This window comes from Anomalospiza imberbis, chromosome 8 (assembly GCF_031753505.1).
Source record: "Anomalospiza imberbis isolate Cuckoo-Finch-1a 21T00152 chromosome 8, ASM3175350v1, whole genome shotgun sequence".
In the NCBI taxonomy this organism is placed as follows: Eukaryota; Metazoa; Chordata; class Aves; order Passeriformes; family Viduidae; genus Anomalospiza; species Anomalospiza imberbis.
Window position 1 is genome coordinate 2803730 of NC_089688.1, and position 20697 is coordinate 2824426.

The following is a 20697-nucleotide window of genomic DNA, read 5'->3' on the forward strand; positions in this document are numbered from 1 at the left end:
AGAATAATAAACATCTAAATCTAAATACAAAATACCATCTCAAGCACTTCAATCCTAACCTTAACAAAAGTTTAAAAAACTCCAAAAAACAACATTTAATGGTGCCCCAGTGTGAGGACACCTGTTGAGGTCAGGACCTCCCTGAAGAAACAGAGATAACAGCTGGAAAGAAAAAATCCTTGGACAAAAGAAAGAAGAAAAAAGGGAGAAAAAAGAGCTCAGAAATCCCTCCCAGCTTTATCCCACAGGACTGGGCTAACAAGTGGCTCCATGGCTGCTCTAAACAGGGACAGTGGTTAATAAACCAAAGAAGTCTTGCAGAGGTCTTCTCCTTTTACTCTTCTCTGCTCCAAGGCCTGCACCAGTGTCTCAGCAAGGGAAGGTTGATGGATGTCTCCAGACTTCACCTTCCCAAAGTTCTCCTCATCCTCAGACCCTTCCAGTCCCTGGCTCACAAATGGTGCTGTGAGACCCCTGCAGAACTTCCAAAAAGCCCTTGGGCAGAGAGAGGTTTTCTCCAGTAATCCATCTCTCCTGCAGCATTTTGTCTCCTGGCTTCCAGCACAGGGAAGGGGGGAAGAGCCATTCCCCAGCTTGGGAAGGTGCTGGGTGGGAGCACCAGCTCTTTGCCCACTGAATAATGAGGATTTCATCCTTTCCTTTTCCCCCTCCTCTGTGAATCTGCAAGCATCAACATTAGACTTCACCCAGCTTCACAGATCTCAGCACTTGGGATGGATTACATCCCTCCAAATTTACCAGGAAACACAAGACCAATACTCCAGCTGGTCACAAGCCAGAAGATGACATTTAACAACAAAATTAATTTTTAAACTCATGGGGAACAACTTGGTACCAGTGACTGACATTCTGCTGCCTGCTGAGTTGGCCATTCCAGACTCAGCTGCTCTTCAGTGCTAATGAATTTTTAATTATTACCAGATTTTGGCTGATTTTCCCAGTGGGAAACCAAGGGATTCCTGATAAGTGGAGCACCAAGGCTGGAGGATTTGTGTGGGTGACTCTGGCAGGAGGCAGAGATCCCAAAGGGAGAAATTCTGCTCCTCAGCCCCCCTTGTGCTTTCAACTGAGTGGCCCACATACAGTTTGGGGGGAAAAATGGTTATTTTTACTGTCATCTGATACAGGCTTTGGGGATCACTCATGATGCAAAACGTGGGCCTCTCCCATTCTCCTGTGCTGGGGAAAGGAGAGGGAAAACTCATTTGTTGGAAACATTCTTCGTTAAAAAGCAAAAGTAGTAAATTCTGCCATGCCTGAAGAATGCAAAGAAAATGCCCCTGGGACACAAAAATTTGCTATCAGCGCTGCTTCAAAAGCAGCACTGATGCTTTCTTCTGCTGTAATATTCCTAATTTCATCCCCAAAGACACAAATCAGCATTTTTCTACCAACAGCCTTAAAATACCCCAAGTTTTAGCAGAGCTTTAGGCAGCATCTTTAATTAAAGGCTAGGAAATGGGTCCAAATATCTCAGATCAACCCCCTAAGTGGTGACTATGCTTAGAAAATGTCAAGTTGGTGTCTGAAAGCCCATCAGCCCCTCTCCCCCTGCCCTGCATTAAGGATCAAGCACTGGGCAGCTCCATGGGGTAACACAAGCAAGCACAGCTCCCTGCAGATGGGGAAATAAAGAACCAGCTCCTTGCAGTTTTTTTAGAACCTTCAAATTGTGGTCAGTTTTGCACTACCAGATGCAAAAAAAAAAGACCAGGAAGGAAAAATTTAAATACTTTTCATTTTTCTACTGATACACCACACAACTATTCACAAGAAATAAATTTTTTAAAAAGCTTGGAAAGTATGGAATTTGTGCTGCTTATTGTTTATCTCACTTTGAAATGAACATTTCTAACATTAAACCAGAACACTCAGATGTCCATTGTCAGTGGTGCTCACTGCAAAGGTCAGCCTGGAAAGGGGCTGGGAAATGAGAGCTGGTCCACATCCAGTTCCCAAATTCCAACAGAACCACCACTGAACTGAGCAAAAGCAACAGCATCACAGTGAGGGATAAAGAAAGTTCAACTCTTGCCTCCAAGCTGCTGTCAGATGCACTTAATTACAGAAGGGATAAGCAGGCCATGTAATTTAAAGAGAAATTTCAGGGAGGGGTGCTATAAAATTCTGTTTATTCTCTTTTGCTGTGTCAGAGACTGTGTTTATCCATACAGAAACTGGGCTTCAAAGGATTTGTGAGTGGAAACCCACTGATTCCTGATGAAAGAAAACCCCCAGCTACCCCTGACACCCCCTTTCCTGGGAGCAGAGGTACATCCATGCTTCTCTACACTCTGGAATGTCTTCTAGCCAAGCACAACTCACCCCTTGGAAATGAAGGAGGGTGCAAAGCCTACAGGATTTTTTCTTTCAGTACTCAATACACAGCCTACAAACAGTGTTAAGTGTTAAAATCCTCTGGGTATTTGAAAAAGCAGGAGAAGTAGTGCCCATTCCCAGGTAACCACAATTATCTGCCTCCATGCACAGGATGATACTGTACAGGTTATTTTTCTTTTCACTGGGGGGGAAATAACCCCACACCCTACAAGGAGGGGATGCAGGGCACAGCACACTGGGGTTTATTACAGCAGACAAGTCCTCTGACAGCCTTTTGCCCTCTCATGGATCTTAAAGAAGGAAAAGCAGGGCCAAAGCAGTGCTCACCCAGCATTATCCAGAGAGGGATGGAGCAGCCCCTGCTCCCACCATCCCACCAGGACAAGCAGAGGACAGGGGGGTCCTACCCCATCCCAAAATCACACACACAATGGGCCAGCGAGTCCAACACCTCCGGAGCAGTTTCCACTGGCAGCCACTTGGTGCCAGCAGTGGATTCTGCATCTGCACGAGGCAAGGAGAAGGGGAGAGAATGCTGGCCACTGTTCTTCCTGCAGGCCAGGACACCTGAGGTGCTGAAGAAATTACCTTGAAATATAAGAAGGCTGTGTTTTGAAATCCATTCAAAGCCAAGTGACGTGAAAGGAAATCCGAGGCGTTTATGGAACAGTTCAGCAGGAACTGCAGTGACAGGACAGGAGGGAATGGCTTCAAACTAAAAGAAGAGAGGTTTACACTGGGGATTAAGAAGAAATTGTTCCCTGGGAGGGTGGGCAGGCCCTGGCACAGGGTGCCCAGAGCAGCTGTGGCTGCCCCTGGATCCCTGGCAGTGCCCAAGGCCAGGATGGACAGGGCTTGGAGCAGCCTGGGACAGTGGAAGGTGTCCCTGGAATGGCAGGGGTGGAATGAGATGAGCTTTAAGATCTCTTCCAACCCAGGCCATTCTGGAATCCTATGGGAGGGGAAGAAGGCAGCAGAAATGGGGTGCAGCCTTTGACTTCACCAGCTTTGCTAGCCCAGTCCCAATAGCCAGTCCAAATACACAGCAGGATACTCCCTGAGGTGTTTTTTGTTATTTAAAAGCCTACCCTTAACCTTACACACATGTTAAATAGTCCTAAACCCCCCCCCCCCCAAAACCTGACAGGATGAGCATATTCCTGCTCCTCTATAAGATGAAATTCCAGATTTGTTCAAATAACCCCACTCTCCTTCCTCCTGAGAAAAAAAGCTTTCTTACATGAGGAGAGCAGAGGACAAATAAACAATTTCCCCTGCTTCTACATCTCCTTAATTGCACAACTTTATGGAAAGGCAATACAAGAAGCCATCATAAAACAACAGACCCATAATATCTTTTCTTCCTTGCTTCATTGTTATTTTCCTCCACTAACTCAATCCATCTTCCCCTGCAGAAAATCAAATCCCAGGCTCAGAGGAGCATCCAGCCCAAACCAATTCAGAGACACAACCACAAGAAACATCCTGGTGGAAAAAGAAAATCTGCAGGAAGTTCCTAAATGCAGACATTGGTTTCCTTCCATCTCTCCTTCTGCCAGCAAGGCTCACCAGTGGGAAATGAAGCAGCTCCACCTGCACTCAGAAAAAGGCTAAGTTTGGGTACCACACACTTCTCAGGGGAAGGTTTCTCTTCCCAGCTGACTCTCCTTCCTCCTCAATAAATTTGTCATAATCAGCAGTGTTAATAGGGGAAGATTCTACCTAAAACTCCAGTGCTAAAATCTGTGGGAAATAGATTTATAGAGAATTTTCAAAGTTTGATATAAGGCTTACACAGCACGTATTTGTATGTAAACTTTGAGATAAGAATTGTTGACTTAGAAATGTCATGGAATAGGACAGACATCGTTGAGAGAGAAATGGAGTTAGAAATAAGTTTCAAAGGATGGTTTTGTAAATAAGACCAGATACTTTGGAGAAATAGAACTATGGAAGATGTATTGCAGTAGGACTTTTGAGGGGTAATTTTAGATGATTGGTTTTAAGGTATTTATAGCATGGTGTGGTAAAAGTTGATAGATTAAGAAATGTTTATAATGTATTGTAATTAGAAAATAGTTGGCTTTTAATTGTGATGTTGTGCATCGTAACATCTGTACTGTTTTACTCTTCACATGAGACTGAAAATAGAATAAAAGTTTTTAAAACATTTCTTGGTTGTTTTATTTCTTCGAGTTCGCAGTTGCCCCATCTCTGTGTCAGAAAAGGCAACAAACCAACAAATATCCTCTCTAACCAGAGAATGGGAGTTTAAAAAACTGCTTAAAAAAGGAGGAACAATGTTTTGTGATTGCTGCCACCAGACCCAGCTGGGCCCAAGAGAGCAGCCCCTGCTCCGCAGCTCAGAGAGGGCTCAGCATCCCCAGACAAACCCAAGTGGCTGTCAAAACCTCCCATGGAAGAAAGAGGGGGATAAACTGATTACACCCCTCCTTCCTAACCTGGCATTTTTGGGCTGGACACACACTGGTGGCTTGTGTCTCTTGCTTTGTTTGCTGAAGAAGAAATGGCTAAAATAACCTCTAGGCCCTTGCACTTGGGACAGGCACAAACAGCAGTTGGGATCCACCAAATCCCATCGGTGCAGGAGGGAAACACCCAGTAGTAACTCCAGCCAGCACGATGAAAACACAGCTCAGACTTTTCCTAAAGCAATACCAAAAGGATATGCTTCCTATCCTCTTCAAGCACTCACATTAGCTAAATATCCAGCTGTGTTTTAGGAGGCTCCTAAATTTCTAGGAAGGTTTCCCCTAAAAACCAATCAAACAGGTGATGTATTCCCTACAACCCCAAAGCAAGGATCTTAAATAATGTGTATGTGCCACATTCCTAATTGAGATAGCAAAGAGAAATATATCTTCAAGGACATTTGGATGGGGAGAGAAGTGTTGAGGGATGATCTTTGAGCTTCTTTCTGCGGGTTAAAAAAACCCCAAAACATCCATGGGATAAATCTTGCTAATACCAATTCTATCAGGTTTAGGGGTAGTAGAAAAAGGTGACCTGTTCCCAGAGCTGCTCTGTACATAATAAGGAATCAAAAGGATCTGGGAAATAATTATTTGTAGGGTAATATTCAGATTCATAATATATGACCCTTTAAAGTGGTATTTGCTCAAAGCTTTATTTGACAGGCTGTAATACATTATTTATCTGCAAACTACTGCAGCACTGGCTCTGTTTACTGTTCTGGAGAAGGAGGCTGCCAGGATCTCTCATCAAGTTGCATATACAACTATGACAGGAAGAAAAAGAAAGGGGAAAACACTATATATCTCCCTACATCCCAGCAACCTCGTCCGTCCAAAAAAATTTAATGTATTTGTGAGTAAGTGTTTGCACAGGCACTGAATTACTGCCAGAAAAAAGAAAGGGAAAAGTTTCTAAAGGCTTTTTGTTTGGGAAGATTGAAGAGTTAAAAAACTAATTTTTTTTTGTGGGGGGGATAATTATGCTGAAAGGTTTCTTCCATGGACATGGATCTATAGCACTGGGTTTTGCAAGATGAAGTTCAGCCTGCTCTGAACACAGCCTACAAAGAGCCCCCGGGTGTAATTACTGCATTATTTGGTAAAACCCACTCAAAGACACAGCTCTGAAGATGTTCAGAGCTGCCAAAGCAGGAGGAATGAAAATGGGCAGGAGGAAATGCCAAAGCCAGCTGGACCATCGCCTCTCTTTACCTTAAAAATAATAAAGAAATGAAAGAAATGGGAGCTATTTTCACATGAGAAAAATCTAATCTTCAAATGCTCTCCCTGTTCACACTTTCCCCCCTCTGCCTAAGTGAATCTGTAGCAGCCAGGTTAAAAATGTCCATCTGTCAGCAGCAGTGCAATCCCAGTAGACCTGATGTTGGAGAGAAGCTCTGGAGATCTCATTGACCTTGGCAAGCCACTGCTGCCTGAAAGGGGGGAAAATTCATTCCCATCACCAGCCACTTGTTCCGCTTTAATGAGCGATTAAAAAAAGGTTATGTAAAGATGGCTGCACCTGAACTTCAGCCCCATGGATGAAAATATCCTCCTGCAGGCTCTGAGCAGATCAGTGTTTTGAAATTCTGTGCAGTGAGGGAATGACAGGAAGGAAAGGTGAAGAAAAGGAATCAGTAATGCTAAGGAAAAAGGACATGTCTGATAAATTAAAGGGATGGGGAGGGGGAAGAGCTGAGCAATCTCCTCCCATCCTGCTCTCCAGACCTGGCTCTGTTGCTGCCATCCCTGCCCTTGACAATGCTCCTGGTACCATGGAACACAGCAGTTTTTCTGTCCTGCATGCTCCCTGAATAAGAGGAAAGTTCAGAAGCAGAACAAACTCCCAATCCTGCAGGAAAACACAGGACAGCAGAGCTGCAAGAACCTGAGTGAAGCCATTACTCTGAAAAATCCCAATATCTGAGTCTCCATGGAACTGCTGTACACAGTTTTATTAAGAAATACAGCCCCCTCACTGCCTGTTAAGAGTTCACACTCTTTTCTACTTGACCTTGCTGTTCATTTCTCCAAGTTTGCAGGAGTTTAATTCAGCCTAGCAGGGAAAAGGGTCCTGCTTCCACATCCTTCCTTCATCAGCAGGAGCAAAGCCAGGGCTGAAGCACAGGCAGCAATGTGTGGAGCTGCAGAGCAGCTCTGAATTCAGAGCCTCAAAGGGGAGAAGGAGCAAGAGGACTGAGGTGTTTGTTCATCCAGCAGAAGGAGGAGGCACAAGTCAGGTACCTGCTACAAGAACACGCTCACACAGACATCCCCAACCTCTTGCCCACCAACTTTTGCTGCCCTCTGGCTGTTGGCTAACTTGGTTGTGCCTACATAAACAAGAGCATCTGTGCTGAATAGCTTCTATTTTCTAATTCACAGACTCTGATACAAACCTCCACACATTCCTGTGGCAAGGTAATGAATCCAAAGAGCACTCCCGGGATTTTGTTTGCAGGGGTCCCACACGAGGCTCTGCTGCACTGCGGGAGCTCGGCAGTGGATTTACACACCCTTCATAAACCAAAGGAGCCTGTTGGTACAGAGCAAAGCCTTCCACTGCTGCTAATGATGCAATAAATAGAAATTCCAATAAAACCCTCCACAGCTTCCCCTGCAGAGCCACTGCATCAACCACGCTGAAGTCACCTGGTTCAAATACAAGCAAGGCAGTTCTCTCCCCTGGTGGTTGCCCCATGAAGCATCCATCCCAAACAAGAGGATGCCACAGCTGCTCCTTTGTGCTCCAGCCATGCTCACATCAGCTGCAGCACGTGAACTGCCACACCCTGCCAGCCTCACTGGCACACTCCTGGATCACTGGATATTTTGGTGACCCAAGAAAAGGTTCTTCCCCCACAGGGTAGTCAGGCACTGAACAGGCTCCCAAGGAATGGGCATGGCCCCAAGGCTGCCAGAGCTCCAGGAGTGTTTGGATAACGTTCTCAGGCACAGGGTGGGATTGCTGGGGTGTCCTGGGCAGGGCTCCATGATCCTTGTGGGTCCCTTCCCACTCAGGACATTCTGTGATTTTACAGCTGACATGCAGTTGCTCAATATGCTCTTATAATCCTGACACCCCCAAAACCACCCCACAGACTCTTCCTATGCCTCTCAGAGTGAGGCACTGGGAGGGTTGGATTTCTCTGGCACAAGTTTCCTCCCTTGGACTACGGAGGAATCAGTTAGGAACAGCATTTATGGCATCCTCTGACTGGGGCACAAAGTCCAGCTCTTGGTAACTCCCCCGTGACAGCGAGCCCCCCACCCACCAGCACTCCCCCTGCTTCATGGAAAAAGGGACTGGAATTCATTCAACCTGCCTTGGATTTCAACTAAACCTTCCCTGGTGCACACTTAGGCATTTCATTACCTGCTCTGCTGTTCCTGACTGATGGAAATGACTTGCCTCAGACTCCTTCATGGTGACTCCTCGTGCTTACTGAGACAGTTATATCTCCCTTCTGTCTTTCCTTTAAGCTGCACATGCCATGGCCTCATAACTTATCCCTATCCTCAGATTTTTTTTCCCCATACTAATGTTCCACTCTGAATTCTCCCCAAGTCTTTGGCTGACACTGGACAAGAACTGAATGCCAGCTTTTCCCCAAACCTGAGACAGTGCAGTCAACCTGAAAGCTGCATGTGACCATTTCCACTCACATGCCAAGACAAAAGCAGGCTGCCAGCTCTGAATGCTGTCAAAACCAGGAAGAGCTGTCCAAATCACTTCCACTGCCAGCCTAGAAATTCCCAGATTACATATGTGTGTGCTGGACTGTGCCTCCTTAACTACAGAGTTCCCTGATGTGAAACTCTTCACAGCGGTTGGATGATCCCACTTTTAACTGGACATGTCACAAAATTCTGTCACCCACCACACTTTCATGGCTATCCATCAAAGGCAGGGACATCAGCCTCACTTCTGTTCCCTCAACTCCTACCATGGGAAATGCAGAAGAAGGAATATGTAGGTCTGCAGGGTCTCCTGGTAACTCCCCTCTCCTTGGCACTAAATCCATCATGGCTTTGTCCATCTCTGACTACAGAAAGTATTTCTGGAGGGCACAGCCTCTACATCCAGATCCTCTTCTCCTCCAGAGCTTTCAAAGGTTATTAGTTATCAGCATACCTTTTATCTCGTCAGGGCCTGACAACAGTGACACAGACACATCACTCATCCTCTGGGATAAACAGAGGACTCATGGGCACACTTCAGGCTTTCTGTATTTAGCCATCAGCCCATCCTCCTCTCCTTCCCCTGCAGCCAGGCCAGGAAATCACTAACAAAGAACACAAACAACTTCTGTACCTGTCATTAATTGCCCTACTGAAGAAGCAATTCCGCAAGTGCTGGTTTGGCTTTTCAGATGTAAGGATCGCGTGAAGGAAGAGAAAGCAACTCTGGAACTAAAGCAGGAGTTCTAGATATCCAGGATACAGATACAGCACTGACAAAACTGTGCAAGTACACAGAATCCATTACAGGATTGCTGAAAAGGCAGAATTCATAAGGAAAAAGGGAAAACATGACATTCCCCATCATTGTTCCCACAGGAGCTGGGTCAGTGGTGAGGTTGAAGTGAGAATATCAGCAGGTAAAGGACAACTTTGAGAGACAACACAACTAATCATGCCAGAGACTGTCATAAAGGTGACTTAAAACCAAACAAAAATGCCTTGTATAAGTTCAACAGCAAACTGACCTCTAAAAAGTCTGCATTTTGGGGCCCCTCCTTACAAAGTTCAGCCAATCTGACACTGTCAGACTTCATTTTTCAGGCTACTCAAAACTATTTACTTAAGTTACTCATTTTCCCCCTAAATGACTGCAGCAGAAACAAAGATATGTGATTCATTACTGCAAGCCTTGTTACTTGTGTGTTAACAAATCACTGAAAACCTGTATTGCTCTGCCAGCCTATATAAAAACCAAGGCAGAATCCCAAAAAATCTTGAGTTAGCTGGTAACAATAGAGCAGTTTTTAATACCTGCCACAGGATTACTTGGATACTAACTATTCCAACACTGGGACTCAGAAAGGCACTTACAGATTTAAGTTATTACCATCAAACCCAACTGAGGAGCATCAGAAATGCCTTCTGAAAGCAGAGGATTTGTTAAGACAGGCCTGAGATCACAAAGGATCTAGGACTTTCTAATGAGGTGTGTGCAGATGGAAGAGCATCCAGCACCCCTTCTTCATAAAAACCAAAACAGGCCGTAACTGTAGTGGCACTGGCCATGAAAACAGGAATTTCCAGGATAAAGAGGTTGCTTCAACATCACCTGCCACAGAACTGACACAGAAAATAAGGAATTTTCCAGATGACCACAAGGATGTCTCACACCTTTGCCATATTGTTACAGAATCCCATTTTACTTTGCTTGGAAGACCTTTTTCTTGGGAGGGACATTGGGGCATCTTTAATCCTTGGCTAAGAGGAAAAATATGGAGATTAAATCAGTGCTATCAGCAGGTTTTGGGGTGTCTTGCAGGACTGACAAAGACATGGAGAACAAAGGGCTCACACCTCTCTTCTACGTGCACTTCCAGAATCCTAAAAAAATTAGGCTGGAAGAGCCCCACAGGCTGGCTGGGACTCCTTTTGGTCCACCAAGGACACAGAAATATCTGGGACAGGCACTAACAAGCAGAAATAGCATAAACAATGATGTCAAGTCCTATTCATCTTCCAGACTCACAGAGATCTTCCACTCAAAAACCAAAAAAACAGCCCAACACCACCTGTCCCAAGGGGACATGTGAGAGCTGCAGAGCCTGTCCAGACAAACTTGTCACTGTTTGTCAAAGTAATCCACAAGAAAAAAGGACTTTTGGCTGTAGGACCTTGCCACGAGCCCCATTTGCTGGGCTGGTTCCTGTGGCTCAGCCTTAGCTAAGCAGGGCCACCCCATAACCCAAAAAACTGATCACAGTTTTCTCCAAGTAGCTAAACCCCAAAAGGCTGAAATAAGGCATTGAAAGCTTCCCCTCTACCTCTGGCTGTGGTTACTTTCCTCATCCTTCCCTTCCTGCAACTGAGTTGACTGCTGAGTCTTCATAAAATGATGGAAAATATACTTGCATTAAAGAAAGAAATAAAAGCAGAAGAGAAGAAGAAAACACCAGGCCATGGTTACTTAAACCTGCTGTCAGCACTTCAGCCATAAGAAACATTGAAATGTTCAGGGCTTTGTCTGAGTTAATTCCTCTGTGAGAGCTTCTGCTGAATCTTAGCAAGAAATATGCATGGATATTCTGATTAAAAAAAAATGAACCAAAAATCAGTAAGAGGAAAGATAAAGTGGGTTCAGACAGTCAGAAACTATTGTTCCACCTTCAGTCAGCAGAAAACAGCTCAAGGATGAACTGCAGAAATGCCTGGATCCTGAGCTGAAGAGAAAAAGCTTAAAAAAAAGCCTTTCTTAAAGTAGCTTTCTTTCAGAAGAGAAAAAGCCAGATCCCAGTTGGAGAACAGAGGCTCTGCGTCACTCAGGGGCTGCACCAGCCCCACGAGATTCTTCAGCCCTGCATTTCCCCAAGGACTTCCCCAGAGCTCTGAACATGAACAAAAACTGGGCTGCAAATCAACATCCCAGCTTCAGACCATGCTCCAGTTTTACTGAGCCAGCAAAGGATGAGTAGATGAGGGAAGAAGAGTTCAGCTGAGCACCACCTCTCACATTTTCCTGATTTACATGGGTCAGGGTAAACCCTTCTCTCAACTCAAGAGACATCTCATCTCTGAATTACTGAGCTTTTTAAGAGGCTGAGGTCATTAGGGCACTCCCTGGGAAAGGAACAACACAAACCCACCAGACACTGGTGTGAAAAGCTCCTTAAGTGTGAACAAGCACATCAAATGTGAAGCAAGGAGAAAAGGTGGGAGATCAAGTCAAAAGAGATAAAAGCTGAAGAGAAGTCATGTTGCATAACGCTGGGGACAGAAATAGGCCTGATTTGCCTAAATCACTGAGAGCTATGAACAGGAAAATCAGGGCTTTCATAGCAGGAACTCAAGGAAAAGTTAAGTTTGGCAGAACAGAACCATCAGTGTTTCAGTGGAAATGAGTATCGGCCTGGTGCTGTGCTCAAGGCTGCTGGCAGGGAGTCAGTAATGATGCCTTCATGATATTTGATAACTTACCCAGACATAAATATCTTTTATTGTCCCCAGTTATAAATAAGCTATTAGAAAAGCAACTGCCAGTAGCCAAGAAGATGCACAATTGACTGAAATCATCAAAAACTAAATTGTCACAGCAGAAATAGAAGAACAAGTATCATGAATCTGAAAAGAAAAATCCTCATTGCTACTTAATGAGGGAAGTGGGGACCCGTGGAGGGAGCACAGGTCAGGAATACTTCAGTGCCCACCCCTGGAGTGAACAGGGCAGTGGAAAACCAGGACACAGAATAATCTCTGCTTCTCTTGCCTTTATATTCAAGTTACACCTGATTTTTCTTCACTTGAAAATGTATTTTATTCCTTTCAATTTGCAGAGGCACTGAGGAACTGACCCAGTTCACAAAGAACACTGTCTTCAAGCAGCCTATTCCCCTTTCAAAGGCAGGGCCACTCCACCTGCTTCAATGGCCAGGAAATGGAGGCAGTGAACCAGGCAACTGCCTTCACAAAAATAAAATAATCAGTCCTTGGGTCAGTTTCTTACTTAGATTTGTAAATTCCCAATAAAAAAGGGAATAAATTCAGTTCAAATTGCAATGACTGACTTGATAAGAACTTAATAAAATGCTGATCGTGCAACCTGAGCATGTGAGCAATGATACACCAGCCTGAAGTGCCAGAGCTCTGAATACTGTTGTCCTAGTAGGCTGGGGGACATCTTCTTGAGCACAAATCCTGATTTCCAATGCAAATAAAAGCCTGGCTTTGCTCAAGCCAGGTTGGACCTTGGAGCCCGATGCAGTGATGGGCACCATTTCCAACTGAGTCAGCTCTACCCGGGAGCTGAGACAGACCAACAAATCCCCTGTTGCTGTCCTTCTACTGATTTTATACAAAAGAACCAAATTTTGAAGGGTGATGCTTAAATTCAGGTTATGTGACTAGGAGCAAGAGGCTGGGAGCTGCTGTTAAAACTCAGGGTAATGCAAATTTAAAAGGAGACTAAATTCAGAAGAGATGGACAACATTTCTTATAAAACATCCAGGGGTGAACAACAGAGGTCACATAATAGAGACCAGCTATTTAGGAGGATTCAAACAAGCCTTGAACACTTTCTCAGCAGAAACATTCAGAATAATGAAGCAAACAGAAAAGGTGGGGACAAAAGCAGAGATGAAGAGTTCTGGGAATGTTATAAATCCTGGTCCTTTAGGGCCCAGCTCACTGATTAGGAGTGAGACCAACCTTCCTCAGTTGGAAGGGAATTTAAGGGAAAAACCTCTGTTGTTTTTCCCTTAAATCATCTCCATCAGCAGTGCCAAGGCAACAGGCAGGCTTTTAGAGGGACACACACCCAGGATGTGCCAGCTGCTGCTCCAACTCCACAAGAGCAGCCACCAACAAACGCTGGAGATGATCCTTGGGGAGTGCCACAGGCACTGAAATGCTCATCAGGAATTTAATCCAAATATCCACCCAAATATTCTGATGCTAACCAGGAACTTTATTCCTTTCTATACAGGCAGTGACACATGTAACCAGCTTAACAAAAATACCTTCCCCTTCCTAAGGATATTTATGTGACTTAATGCATGTATAACTTCCCCTGGCCTACTGGATGACTTGAAATCATTTAATTCAATTTTGTACCCTCATCTTCATGGTGATTAGGAAACATTCATCCTGTAGAAATGTTCCTTTTTCATTTTATGGGGCTCTAATAAAAAAGCCAAACGTGACACCTGTGTTAGCACCTTGGCATCGCTGCGTTTTTAGTAGGAGGTTAATCCTTCTCTGCTTTTCTTAAATTCATCAGGTTGGATCTGCAAGTCACAGCTGTAGAAATTCCCTCTGTACCCTCCTCCTCCAGCACAATCCGTGCTGCACTGCCCTCCCCTGCACAAAGAAACCACTCCAGACCTCAAGTTTCAGAATGTCGTGCTGCAGCTTGCGCTGGAAGTCCAGGAAGTGGGAGATGGTGAGCTTTCCCTTCAGGTCAGCCCCGAAGAAGTAGGTGGTGAGCGCGGAGCTGAAGCCGGTTTTCAGGGTGTTGCCGGTGGTGGAGCGGTCCCGGTGCCGCATGCCCATGCTGGTTTGGGAACGGATGATGCTCTGCACCTAAAAACCACAGAGAGGATGGCACAATCAACACCATACCAGGCAAGTGTCATCCTCCTTTCTTCTCCTCTTCAAACAAATCTCAGGAGATACAACAATTCAAAAATTTGGCTGAACTTAAGAGAACCACAGAGTAATTCCGGCTGGAAGTGACCTTAAAGACCATCTAGTTCCAAAACCCTTCCATGGGCAGGGGACTTTCCACTAGACCAGCTTGCTCCAAGCCCTGTCCAGCCTGGCCTTGAACACCTCTAAGGATGAGGAGTCCACAACCTCTCTGGCCAACCTAGGCTTTGGCTTTTTCAGTCCATTTTAAAGAAAGAAGAGAATCAAATGCTTAAAATGAGTTTTAGGAAACAATTCAGCCAGTTTGCAGATAATCACTCTACTGCTGATCCCACTCCTGGTCAGCAGAGCAGCTTCTTCCCAGGAAAATGCCAGGAGGTGGAGAAGCTGCAGCAATCACAGAATTCACAGAATCACTGTGTTGGAAGAGACCCCCAAGATCTTCAAGTCCAACCCAGCCCCAACACCTCAACTAAACCATGGCACTGAGAGCCACATCCAGTTTGATTTTAAACACAGCCAGGGATTGTGGGGAAGAACAAACTCTTCAAATGTTTTAGAGCTTCCACTCCTTTACTGCCCATCCTTGTGAGCTCACACCAACCTTAGTCAGCTCACAACACATTTCTTCCCACTCGTGCACAAATCCTGGGGTTTTCAACCCAAGGGCACCCTCTCCTTGCTGCCTGTTGCTCTCTTTGACAGCTGGAAGTTCCTCCATCCCTGGGGCTGTGCCACCCAGCACAAAAGGCTCTTCAAAAGAACTTCCCTACCCCATAAAGGTTGACCCTGAAGGATGTGACAGCCTGAAAATCCAAGAGTGTGCTATTTTAAGGGTTCTGTGCAAATTTAAGGGGGCAGCCAAACCAAATGCAGCCATATCCTCTCTCCTCAAGTATCTCATGGACATAGCTGCATTTGGCTTGGGAGTAGTGAGATCCTGAAGTATCTCACTAAACTACCAAGTTGATCTGAGTGATTATTGCTGGGATATGAGAAGCCAGGCTTATTCTCTGTGTAGTAACTGATGTCTTCCAACAAGGCAGCAAAAGGATTCCTATTAAGGACAAGAAGTTTGAAAAAGGAGGGGAAAAAAAGCCACCTGACAACCCAGACTTCCCAAATCTCCAGCATCACCGCTGCTTTGCCATCAGCCTCTTCCCCCTGCAGACAAAAATTGGAAGGGAGGAAGAAAAGCAGCTGCCAAGAGCTCCAGCTGTCACAAGGATGCCAGAACCTCATTATCGTGATATTCAATGTGTTCAACTTTTTCCTAATGAGCGAGTGAGTGCTGGAACAGCCCCAAAGGGGATGCTCTGGAGGAAAATGCTGTGCTGCTGCTGCTGGGTTCACCTTGCTGGAAGCCCTGCATCCCAACCAGAGACTGCTGGCTGCTCTTCCACAAGGAAAATCAAGTTGAGGAGAAAATCAAGAGGAAAAAAGTAAAGAAAAGAGATTTTGAGGCTTTTTGGTTACTCTGATGTGAGGAAGGATGTGGGGTGACCTAATTGTGGCCTTCCATTGCCTGAAGGGAGCCTGCAAGAAATATGGAGAGAGATTATTTACGAGGGTAACGGCTTTACACTGAAAGAGAGGAGCTTTAGACTACATTTTAAGAGGAAATTCTTCTCTGTGTGGGTGGTGAGGCCATGGCAGAGGTTGCCCAGAGAAACTGTGGCTGCCCATTCCTGGAAGTGTTCAAGGACAAGCTGGATAGAACCTGGAGCAACCTGGGATAGAGGAAGGTGTCCCTGCCCATGGCAGGGGGGTTGGAATGAAATGATCTTTAAGGTGCTCTCCAACCCAAACCGTTCAGGAATTCTCTGATTTTTGCACTGTAAATAGCAACTCCTTAGTTAGCTTTGAGCTTCACTGTTAACTGTGAGCTCTGCAGGCAGCACAGTTTGGAGACAAATATTTATAAACTGTCTGAAGCAAGGCAATTTAAGGCCAGCTTGGAAAACTGCCCCTGTTTTTACATGAGTGTTTACCACACTGCAGACTGCTCCACAGAGCAGCTTTTCCTGGGTGTCTTTTATATGGAATCCTATAGCTCTCTTTTCCTCTCCCATCTGCAACAAGTGTTGGACAGGTTGAAAATCCACCTGTGGGCACTGGAGCCAAAATTATTTAACTAGTCCCTGTTTTGGGTAATCCTTTCAATGCCCAGAAAGGCAGGCACCACTGCAAGGAGCTGCCCTCATCCACAGCTCATCATTGTGCAAGGACGTGGAGCTCTGAGATGATCCGTGATTTGTTCATATCTCAGCCTAAGTGTTTGTCATGTTTCATCTTTTGTACCAGATGAGGAGGAAAAAAAAAATAAAATACTTAAAAACTCAAAGAGAAATCACCAGTAACACTGCCTGCAAGTTTTCTACTTTTTAGCCAGCTTTTCTTAAAAATAGAGGAGTAAACTAACAATTTACATGCCAAAGGATGAAGAATTGAAGGCAATACTGATGCAGCCACCATGTTATTCAGGATTAAGCACTAACCACACGCGTCACTGGATAAAAAATCTGCAATCTTTCAGGAAGGCCTGAAGAAACTGAATGTTTTTTTATTAGGTAGTTAAAGCTTAGTCACATATGAACTAAATGACTGAAGTAATTTTCTTTCCTGAAGAGGTTTTCAAACAGCAGTGATGAGAGGGACCTGCTGTTGGCTGCCTCCAAAGAGAAGGTGTGAGGGAGGAGCAGGAAGTGCATTCCCACGTGCTCACAGCCAGCAGGGATGGAATGATGCTTCCCTGATGGTCCTTTTCTCCCCCTCTTTTTCATTCTTCCCAAAATGATGTTGCTCTTTTAAACTGCTGCATAATCCCCTGAGAAGGCCAGTTCCAGCTGCTCTTAACAGGTAAGATTAACAAGACAGAGCTGCAAATCCTGCCATCCTGCATGCTCTCCCCAAGGCATTTCCATAAGGAGTGAAAAAGAGGATTTAGCATATAAACAATTGTTTGCAATGTTCTATGTTTGCATAATGAGATATATGTGCCTCCCACTGGAGCTGTGTTTGTTCTTGCAGCAAATCAGTATCTTCACAAGTATCTTCTCACTTTCCAAAACAGCTCCTTCATCCTCTTACTCTCAGCCTTCACCCAAATATTCTGATGCTAACCAGGAACTTTATTCCTTTCTATACAGGCAGTGACACATGTAACCAGCTTAACAAAAATACCTTCCCCTTCCTAAGGATATTTATGTGACTTAATGCATGTATAACTTCCCCTGGCCTACTGGATGACTTGAAATCATTTAATTCAATTTTGGACCCTCATCTTCATGGTGATTAGGAAACATTCATCCTGTAGAAATGTTCCTTTTTCATTTTATGGGGCTCTAATAAAAAAGCCAAACGTGACACCTGTGTTAGCACCTTGGCATCGCTGCGTTTTTAGTAGGAGGTTAATCCTTCTCTGCTTTTCTTAAGTTCATCTATCTCCATAATTGATTTCATTTTAGAACATTACAACTACCATAAATCACCTTTTGGACTGTTCAATATGATCACGTAGCTGCCGTGGAGTGCTAGCTCCATGCACTGTGCAGATAGAGGGAAGAACAGAGATTTTTTACTTGGGGAAAGGAAGGAACATGAACAAAGCCCCAGGTTTACATTTCAAGCTGTCAAGTGAAGTGATATCAGACTGCAGATCAACACACTCCAGTCTCCTCTGAGTCCAAAGTGTGCATCTAAAACCTGCACTTACCCAGATATATTCCACGGCTCTGGAGCAAGCTCGTGATGATGACATCATACACACAGGTAATAACTCAAGGAGGATGACAGCAAAAGATTACAAAGGGAATGTAATTCAAATGACCTCCTTTGCCACTAGTTCTTCCCATTTATAGCAAGTGCCCCAAGCACGACCTTGTAGAGACTCTTCTGCAGTTAATTACTCATTGAGCCAACTCATGAGTAAGAATCTGTCCCTGCAATTCTCCAGGGCTGCTTTGCTCTTGGGTAGCACTTTGTAAATGCATTTAAGTTTTCTTTTATGAATAGCACACACTGGTGATTCAGGATGCAATTTCAGGGTGTTTTTAAGTTCCCAATATCTTAAGGCTAGAAATAGGCAAGAAAAATCACACTCTTCTGCCTGGGGAGGGCAAATCTTTTCCCCACTGACAGCTTGAGCCTTCAATCTATTCTCACTTGAACACAACCATAAATCACAGCGTATAGGAAGAGCTCACCAGTATCAGACATGAATGTTAAACTCATTAAAAAACCTGCAGCAAAGTCCCTGTTGATGAAACCTTGTAAGAAGTAGAGGGCTAATGAAAATATGTTCTCAATAACACGTTTTTGGATTACACTGGAATAAGTGGATAAATTCCCCTCTGAAGCAGACTTACCTTGGCTATTCTCTGAAGACAAAATTAAGGAATACAGCAGAATGTGAAGGCAGTAAGATCAAAATCCCATTTTATCCGTGGAGTGAAAAAAGTTCTTTGTCTACCTTGACTTTTTGTAAGGAAAATGTTACAGAATCATAGAATGGTTTGGGGTGGAAGGGACCTTAAAGCTCATCCAGTTCCACCCCCTGCCACAGGCACGGACACTTTCCACTAGACCAGGTTGCTCCAAGGCCCATGAAGCTGGCCTTGCATGTTGGTGACAAAGTCACAGGACATCTCAAATTCTGAATTTGTCCTGCTGGTTGTCCTGGTTGAATGAAAAATTTTCTCTAAGCACAAAAATAAAAGGCAGCAACAACACAGTGGAACACTGTGCTTACGGCTGAGATGCCACAGCACTGATTGTTCAACTTGCCTGCTCAAACTCTTCCATGTCCACCTCGCCGTCACCGTTCAGATCAAACATCTTAAAGGCAATTTCAAAATTCCTCTGGGGAGCTACATGAAAAACCCAACAAAACACAAAAACCAGTTAACAAAGATACAAAAGCTCAATAAAAAAAGAGCACAAGTTCTGAATGACTTTCTCCAAAAGCAATTTTGCCTAATTCTTTCAATTTTAGTGAGGAAATGCAGCTCTTAGGACTCTCTAACTATAAGCTCCATGGTGCTCCTTTTACCAAAGATCTGACAAGGAGCTGTAAGGAGGAGATATTTCTGGAACCTTTATTCTATTTACAGGTGGAAAAAGCTGGAAAGCAAGATGCCATCTGGTATTTCTAATGACAGTTATCAGAAAATGATGCTGCAGCAAGAGCTCCAGCCTGTTCCATGCAGTTGAACACCCGTTTGACCAGAGGATGTTCCTCAGGCACTGCACTCTCTGTGCTCCCCATGGGTGAGGAGCAGATCTGGAATCTGGGCAGATCTCAGCTCTTGTCTCCCTGTACAAATTTAAACAAATCATGACCACCCTGTCTCAGCCCAGTCATGACACTGAGACGAGGTGTGGGCTGGAGCTCACGAGCTGAGACGCCGCCGTACGTTATTTGTCATTGCATTTAGTCTGTGCTGTCATGGTTTATTTAGCCAGAACTGCAAAAGCATCACTTCCCAGCCAACCAGGCGCTTTTCCCTGCATCCCACCACAGAATTTCAGTACATTTCCATTTTGAGCTCTGTAACCCATCACTGTTTGAAGCTACAACTCAGCGCCACAATTTTTTCCCAAATTAAGTTAATATATGAGGATTTATCATGCTCTGTTACTTTCAAATACACACCTCCTACAGGATTTGTGATGTTTGCTGGGATTTCTAGGGAATCCTCTAGGTTATAACTAATGCTAAGGCTGTCATCTTAAGTGATCAGTTAAAACTTAGCTCCTTTTTTCATTTCCCACATCTAACGTAGATCACTGGGGAGGTTCAGCCCTCTTTAACCTCATCTATGCAATCAACTTTTAATATTTTCAGTGGATGCTTAGGGTATAATGAGTTTTTGCATCCACCCTTTTGTGGGAAGGCACTTCCCAAATGGGGGTGGGAGAGGGGAGAGAAAGAGGAATCACTCAGACAAAAGGAAATGAATACGGAATTAACTGAACTGGATTTTGGATGTTTGTTACAGCTTCAGTTCAAAACCTTCACAGTGTGTTTTCTCCTTGCTGTAATAAAGACTAGCACTTTATCAGGAAAAGATTGAGCAGACAGGTTAATGAGACCCCTTTTCCCGAACACTTTGTGCCCAAAATAGATGAGTAAGGACATTGGGGCTGATGGCAGGGACAGCCTGTCACTACCTGCTTGATATACACAGCACACGTGGTCCCGCTGTTATCATCCCTGCACCTCCAATTTCCCCCTGCCAATGACTCCAGCCTGGAATTCCAGACACCACGTGCAGGAGCAGCATCTCCTGTGACCACACCACGTGCTGGGTCATCCCCCCTTCCACCCACATCCCTGCCGTGCCTCCGCACAGCTCCTCCCTCCTGCCTGCTGGGAGGGGGAGACCTTCACTCGCTGTCCCTCATTAACTCAGTGTTAATTGACCTGGGGACAGCCAGTCCCCAGCACCACCTTCACAATCTCTCCAATGATACATCGAATTTAAGGCATTAAACCTCCTCTGTATCTATCCAGCATCT

The 20697-nt window shown here is 44.7% G+C and overlaps 1 protein-coding gene across 1 annotated transcript in view; it reads right to left on the minus strand.

The window, feature by feature from the left end:
* Positions 1 to 20697, minus strand: part of MICU1 (mitochondrial calcium uptake 1) — an 87907-nt gene that overhangs the window by 14365 nt on the left and 52845 nt on the right. Inside the window, exons 9-10 of the mRNA XM_068196960.1 lie at positions 18964 to 19046; positions 13915 to 14112 (exon numbers count right to left, since the gene is read on the minus strand). Coding sequence (XP_068053061.1) covers positions 13915 to 14112; positions 18964 to 19046 — 281 coding nt within the window. The remainder of the gene's footprint in view (positions 1 to 13914; positions 14113 to 18963; positions 19047 to 20697) is intronic.